General features: G+C 38.4%; 2 protein-coding genes across 2 annotated transcripts; one reads left to right on the forward strand and one right to left on the reverse strand.

Moving 5' to 3' along the window:
- Window positions 1–246: 246 nt before the first annotated feature.
- Window positions 247–3,935, reverse strand: LOC122786943 (26S proteasome non-ATPase regulatory subunit 4-like). The gene is made up of 10 exons (XM_044053504.1): window positions 3,855–3,935; window positions 3,092–3,232; window positions 2,804–2,918; window positions 2,410–2,496; window positions 2,177–2,245; window positions 1,854–2,069; window positions 1,446–1,554; window positions 1,223–1,354; window positions 1,064–1,107; window positions 247–825 (listed from the first exon to the last, which is right to left on the reverse strand). The coding sequence occupies exons 1-10, from the start codon at window positions 3,878–3,880 to the stop codon at window positions 655–657; spliced, it is 1,110 nt and encodes a 369-aa protein (XP_043909439.1). The 5' UTR covers window positions 3,881–3,935; the 3' UTR covers window positions 247–654.
- Window positions 3,936–4,208: 273 nt separating this feature from the next.
- On the forward strand, window positions 4,209–5,614 carry LOC122786947. Its single transcript, XM_044053507.1, has 2 exons — window positions 4,209–4,531; window positions 5,124–5,614. The coding sequence occupies exons 1-2, from the start codon at window positions 4,291–4,293 to the stop codon at window positions 5,597–5,599; spliced, it is 717 nt and encodes a 238-aa protein (XP_043909442.1). The 5' UTR covers window positions 4,209–4,290; the 3' UTR covers window positions 5,600–5,614.
- The last annotated feature ends 1,474 nt before the right edge of the window (window positions 5,615–7,088 follow it).

Here is a 7,088-nt window from a genome sequence, read left to right on the forward strand (position 1 = left end):
GCTGCGCTTCCCGTCACGTGACCCGAGACCTCCTATAAGGATGTGATAGCCCTGGAAAAATGCACTGAGGATGCTGCAAACGACACGTTCATTTGTTTTTCTGTTGGGAATTATGTACAAAACTCATTTTATAACACTAAGTGAAGTCACTTGAGGCTCGGACAGTGGTGATAGTTTATAATGGGGACATCCTTTTTCTGAATGTAGCTAGATCAGGGTCACTCACAGAAACACAGAAAGGCAATATATTTATGCGTGACTTTTATTGCAAAACACAAAAACATGACAGAAGTGTGTGGCCTAAAGTTTATTTTAAATGTCTTCTCTTACAGTTTGTTTTCAATCAATCAGTAAAAGTAGGAAAATGTAGGGTAACAACTCAGTTTGCAAACAGGCCCACATCACATTGAGAAGTAATAAATTTATGTTACTGGGTGGTCAGATTTTACACTAAATAATCCAGTAATTCTATAATATTTTATTTTTTGTTAATTGTTGCTCGAGTGTTGTGAGAGAAAAGGATATAATTAAATGTTGGTCAGAGTGCTGTTGAACAGGACAAAGCATCAGCAATCTTTTTTCGCAATCCTGTATTCATTTGCAAATGTTCTTTTTGTCCTGGTCAAAGTCTACAGTCTCTGTTTCTTCTTTTCCTCATTTCTTCTTCTCCTCATCCTTCTTAGCATCTGGCTTGTTTCCTGTCTGGGAGGCCAGGGAGCCCATGGCGTTGCGGATGGCCTCATTGCTCGGGTCGACACCAGGAAGGCTCTCCAAGACGCTTTGAAGGAACTCTGGGTCTTGCATCACATCATAGTCATCTTCCTCCTATTCCATTACAACATAGTATTATTTGATCAATTATACAGAGGTTTTATGATCCAATTTAGTCCCAGTTCATGTGAAGTTAAACATGTGAATGTGTATATTGGTGTTACTTCTACACCTCATAGATAATTGAATAATCCTGATATTTACTGTGGTCATCACATATCAGTCTGATATATCAGAGATTTAATTTAAAAATGTGCAAATTACAGTTAATTATAAAACATCAATGACTCACCTTGACTAATTCAGTAGTGTCCATGGGGGCAGGGTCCAAGTATTCTGTTCAAAGAAAAAAGTAAAAATAATATCATCACTTCACTTACCAGCAAATAGAAAGATGACAGAAAGTGATATCAAAAGCAGAAAGTATGTCTGATGATCAAATATAACTCACCTCCTCCAGCAAGAGACATCTGCATGGCATAGGCGATCTGCTCCTCCTCTGTCATGCTGCTGAAGTCAGGAAGCACTGCTGCACCACTCTCAGGCTGAGATACTGACATCTTCAGTAAGGTCTCTTCTGATTCTGTGAGAAAACATAATACAATATAAATACAATATAAATTAAAGAAATATTATACTCAGTTCTGTGTCTTAGGTCGATTAAATCCTGATACCGTCTGCAGTGGGTGTTGGCACGCCTGCCTCGGCTGCAGAAGCTACAGCAGCTCTGCGGGCCTCTTCCTCCTGCCTCTGTCGCTGCTCCTCCATTGATACACGGAGGGCCTATAGAACCACATAGAGGAAACACAGTGAGAAATATAAGGAAACACCATTACCAATACTCTTCAAATTCTAATGTAGGAAAATGGCTAGTCTTGATATTCAATACTAACATCCTCTGCAGCCTCACAGCAAGGAAAGGTTTTTGAGGTCTGTTTCAATTATGCCCCGTTTCTTATTAGTCAAGTGATGTTATTCAAGATAAAGCATGCATTCCTTCATCAATTGTGTCTTACTGACATTTTCTTTGCTTTCACTGTGTAGCTCAGTGAATTCCAAACTATGACTGGTTCTCTGCTTACCAGGGCAAGCTCTGGATCAGCACTGGGATCTACACCAAACTCAAAGTCACTGGCACCAAGACCCATCATAGAACCTCCTTCACCAGCCAGGATGGGAGAAGAAAGCAATGCATCAGCCAGACTAGGCCCTGGAGGGACTGTGACTAGATGAGACCCAGTCCCCTCCTTTCCATTCAGAGTGTTTATAAAAGCTGTTAGCTTTTCTGTATTCACCTCCTGAAGAACCAAAGAGGAAAGAGAAAACAGAAAATGATCTTATTTCATTATTGAATTTATATGGCATTACAACAATTGAATGGAAAACAAACAAAAGGATTTCCCACCTCTTCTCCAAAGTTGACAATATCCACGTTCACTTTCTCTTTTTTCAAGCGTTTGGCCATCTTGACAAGCTGCAGGATCAGCAGGTTCGGACAGAAGCAGTAAGTATAAGACACACAGTATCAGTCATGTAGAAATAAAATACTATGTGTAAAACTACTGTATTATACATTACACTATTGGTACATAAATACACATTTCTGTCACATAATATGAAAGAAGTCTTCCAACTCACATCTTTTTCATTATCCTCCACAGGGCTTCCAACAAAGGCAATGATCCTCATCTTGTGGTTTTTTCCTTGTCTGTGTTTCAGGGCCAGCTACACAGGAAAAACAAAATATTTGGCATCACAGATTCTGTTACTGCTGAAGACCAAAACCTTCCTTTTTAGCGATGCACGATGACACTTTTTGTGTCCAATATTATTCATAACTTTATGTAATCTACCATTATTATTATTATTATCAGCCTATTTTCATCACTTTTAAACATATATATCCAGTCAAATGATGTTGACCAGTATCAGATCAGCTCATCCCAATTTATTAAAAATTACATAACTATTAACTGACACATCTTTATGCAAGTCTGAAATAATGGATTGAAATGAGACAGAAGTTACACACATGAGCCACTCTGATGCCTGTGCAGAACGAGATTGTTCCTTTGGGCTGGACAGCGTGGAGTTTGGACAGGATGCGGCCAGTATCTGGTGTCAGTGTGGTCAGGACCTCACAGTTACTGAACGGAAAGGTAAAAGTGGGGTTTAATAAGCACTGAAACATCCAGGTATCATTAACAACCTGGCTACAAATAACAATAATGCTAATATACATACCAATGACATACAGACATGGCTATGTTAAATTTTAAATAGATGTGACTCGGTTTGGGGAAAAAAAATATAAGCTTACTTTGCCATAGTTATGAGGCCCACGTTGTTTTCTGGGTTACTGCGTGTTTTAGAGTGGCAAACAATGTTAACAGCATCTTGTTGAGCTTGTAGTCTTGTCGGTAGAAAGTCTCCATTTCTCATGTATTCACTGTTGTCCACACTGCGGGAGGAAAATCATCATTTTAAAAACAATGACACATCACTAAGCTAACATCGGCTAATCCTTATCGGCCTTGTTATGCCTGCTAGATGTTGTTGTCTTGACAGCTAGATCATACTAAAACAATCATATATTCCTCTTCAGGGTCGACTCCCCGATGAAATGTGTTATTTTATATTGTTGTTATATTTACTATGGAGTTGGTAAATTACCTGGTGTTACATACAAACTCACACAGCATTAGCACAACGCGCTAACGTTAGCAAGAGGCGACGCCGCATTCGTATGTTGCTGTTGTAAACGAATACAACGTCAAATTTAACACTTCGTAGTGTAGGTACAAAACACTACATTGTAAATGGCAATGTTTATGGATGTTAGTACAGCATTAAATACTTTATAAAGATAGAAAACCTGTGTTGCATCTAGCCACAATGACTCAGCCCCGGGACGACAGTGTTAGCCGGCTAACAGTCAACGTCAAATATCAACACAGTTACACCGTCTTTTGCTGCAAGTTCTGGTCGGTGGGCAACACTGTGACAAATAAATCCGAATCGAGTATTTACATGAACTGCCAACAAATCAAATATGCGTTACTTAAATGTAATTCAGGTCTTACCAGACCATAGTACTTTCAAGCCCCATCTTGGAAACTTCTTACACAGGCAATTGGACTTCTTCTTCTTCCGTTTTCGACTTTCGAGCAGACTACAGGCCCGATTGCGTGCTACTGCCTCTAACAGGTTAAATTCGGGACTACACATCGATTTATTCCTCTAACATCAACCATGTATGCAAGTATCATATAGGTATTATGTACTTGGGAAGTACAGCTCAAGTTCATACTCGCCGAGTACGAAAGTATAGCGAGCATATATTATATATATATTTTTTATAGCGAGCATATTGAGAAACCAGAGCAGATAGAGCTTGGCAAAGTGACGTCACCGCGTTCGCGTCGCGGTTTCGGTAGCCATCTTGATTGCCTGAGTACTGAGCAGCCGTAGAGAGGAGCGTGTGACACTCAACGATAACAACAACACAGGTGTTCAGTCATGGGAAGGACCTGTTGTGTTATCGGTTGCAATGCTCGTTCACACGACCACAAGGAACGAAAACTCGACAATGGACTATCGTTTTATGGTTTTCCTTCGTGGAAGCAGCTTCAGGGAAGCCTTGTGTCCGACATTACAAAGAGGAGACGGATGGCTTGGATAGCAGCCGTGAGGCGCCCTGATATTAAGTTTGTCAACATCCCGAGATATCTGAAAGTGTGTTCCCAACATTTTCATATGGGTGAGTGTTTTGATTGTTTGCTACTGGTCATATTTTACTGCGTAATTATAGCTAATTGGCTGTCTCAAGCTAGTAGTGATGTAAAGTCCGGCTCTTTTCAAAGATTGGGATCTTTTTGCTTGGCTCCCAAACGGCTCTTCACTTAGTCTAAATCAGAACCTTCTATTTTAGCCTAATTTAGCAATTATGAATGGTTTGTGTGTTATTAAGTATTTATTTTTTTAAATCAGTGTTTTCATGAAAGCCTTATTTTTATGCATTTTTATGACTATTTTTTTTTCTTTTTCAACATTTTAACATCAACCTAACCGCTTTGCAGTCTCCAGTATCTAATGCAGCCAAGTGCTGCTTTTTAGGTTTTCGCTAATTTCTTTACTTTTTCCCTGACGTGCTTGTATTTAAATCCAGATCACTGTTTCTCTGTCCTTTGTGCATGTACCTGGCCTGTACCACTACATTGGCTGAGCATCTGCTGCCTCAGTCTTTTACACAATGATGTGATCCTAGTCTGTCCTCGCATATTATTGGCCGCAATACTCAATTTTCTTGTGAGTATTTTGAGTTGATGAGTTTTTTACATATTTTGTGACAGGTAAACCAGCATATGAGATGGAAGAGGCACACCCTGACTGGGCTCCTTCATTGCACCTGGGCCACTCTGATGTGCATGTCACACAGCAAGACCGGTACTTACGCATACAACAGCGACTTAAAGGAAGAATAAATAACCAGGCAGACGAACATATGGCAGAAGATGGGCAAGATGGAGAAAATGCAGAGATAGAAGTTGCACTGGAGGAGGAGGAGGATGGAGCAGAGGTGGAAGCCACAGAAGAGGAGGAGGATGGAGAGCAGGCAGAAAATGAAGATGCATATGAACCAGCAGCTAAGAAACAGCAAACATATTGTCCGAACTGTGATCAGATCAGGGCAGAAATAAACCATCTGTTGCAGGAGAACCGGGAGCTTAGGTCTGAGCTAAGTAAGAGACAGTTTCAAATCCCGCATCCATTACACATGGCTTTACAAAAAAAAACTCAATTCAAGGTTCAATCACTGTTTCATTAAAGATGTAAAAATAAACTAATATTGTTAATTTATCTGCCACATATCCCGGGTGTAACATACCAGGAAATATAACAGTATACCTCTACAAAGTAGTGAAATATTGGAAGTGGAAGAAAAGCAGAGAAGATTGGATTGATATGGAAAATAGTTTACTGTATGTTTACCATTTATTCCAAATAATTAATCTAAGCACGACATTGAGATGCTGTGCAACATTATAGATGAAAGAGGACTCTACCACTGAGCCAGAGTGGCCAATAAAATCTTGAAGGAAACAAAAGTCTTAACTTATATATTTGATATTTACAAATGAAGAAATGCATAAAGGTTTCAGTAACTGTACAATTTCACAGCCCTTTAATTGTATAACTGACAAATTCAAATCTAAGCAGATTGTGTAAAGTATGGCATATATATATGTAATGTCTGATGATGTGAAAGGCAGCACCTGCATTGCCAACACTTCTTTATGGTAAATAATGTTAATATTGAATATTAAAAAAAGAAAAATGACAAAAGGAATGGCTCCAGTATTTGCCGCCATATCACCAAAGATTTAAAGAGACACGAAGAGCTAAGAATAATACAATATAATCAAATACCATTGCATTTGTTTTTGATTTATTAAGTTCAGACACAAGTGTACAAAAACATGACACCCCCAAAAACAGCAAGAGAGAAATCTTGCTAATTCATAGTTTGTGAAAAGGCACTGTTGTGATACATATATACAGACTTGCATACTTAAACTGAATATATTTTAAAAACACATGCATATTAAATGAAGCATACAAAAAAGTACAAGATGATTTACCAATTATGTTAATAACCTCAACCATCAAAGTTTGTACACTTTAACCTTTAACATTTCATGCCTTAAATACAAGGTCACTGCGCCAAAGAAAACATGCATTTTCAAGGAAACCAGAAAAAAAGAGACATACTGATAAATACTATAATAAATATGACTATTTACATGTTTGGTTCATAGGCTACATGTTGACCTGCATCAGACTTTCAACAATTAAGGCACAGTTTCTATTATGACAATTTACAGGATGTATAAAAATGCTCAAATTATGCAAATCCAGCTCATCTCGGTTATAAAAATAGTCAATTTGCTTAATGTATTGCAGTCTATTCATTCGCACATACAAACCACATGGCCAAACATGCCAACCATGACATTAAAACACTGTACAGACACTTTGAGTGTTGCCAACTTGTATCAAACCACCACAACTATTTCTCCAAAAATTAGATTAAGTGTTCCATCGAATTTTTCTTTTCATCTGTCATGCAGCCATCACCGTATTACATCTATATCATACTTGGGATGCATCTCCAAAATGTCTCTTGAAGTTGTCGGCCTAAAATTGCCAATTTTGATTTGACTCATTTTACAATGCTCTCAAAACTGCCTATTAATACCAGTACAACTATATGCTCATGAGATGCAGTGTTTGTAATTACAAGCCAATACATAATA

Source organism: Solea senegalensis, linkage group LG20 (genome assembly GCF_019176455.1).
Source record: "Solea senegalensis isolate Sse05_10M linkage group LG20, IFAPA_SoseM_1, whole genome shotgun sequence".
Taxonomy (NCBI): Eukaryota; Metazoa; Chordata; class Actinopteri; order Pleuronectiformes; family Soleidae; genus Solea; species Solea senegalensis.

What these genes read in the sequence shown, in the direction of transcription:
- LOC122786947 (XM_044053507.1), top strand. Translation starts at nt 4,291, where the DNA reads ATGGGAAGGACCTGTTGTGTTATCGGTTGCAATGCTCGTTCACACGAC. An exon ending in TTCCCAACATTTTCATATGG is followed by an intron (nt 4,532 to 5,123) that starts GTGAGTGTTTTG and finishes ATTTTGTGACAG; the next exon opens with GTAAACCAGCATATGAGATG.
- LOC122786943 (XM_044053504.1), bottom strand. Translation starts at nt 3,880, where the DNA reads ATGGGGCTTGAAAGTACTATGGTCTG. An exon ending in TTGTCAACTTTGGAGAAGAG is followed by an intron (nt 2,070 to 2,176) that starts GTGGGAAATCCT and finishes TTGGTTCTTCAG; the next exon opens with GAGGTGAATACAGAAAAGCT. An exon ending in GCCAACACCCACTGCAGACG is followed by an intron (nt 1,355 to 1,445) that starts GTATCAGGATTT and finishes GTTTTCTCACAG; the next exon opens with AATCAGAAGAGACCTTACTG.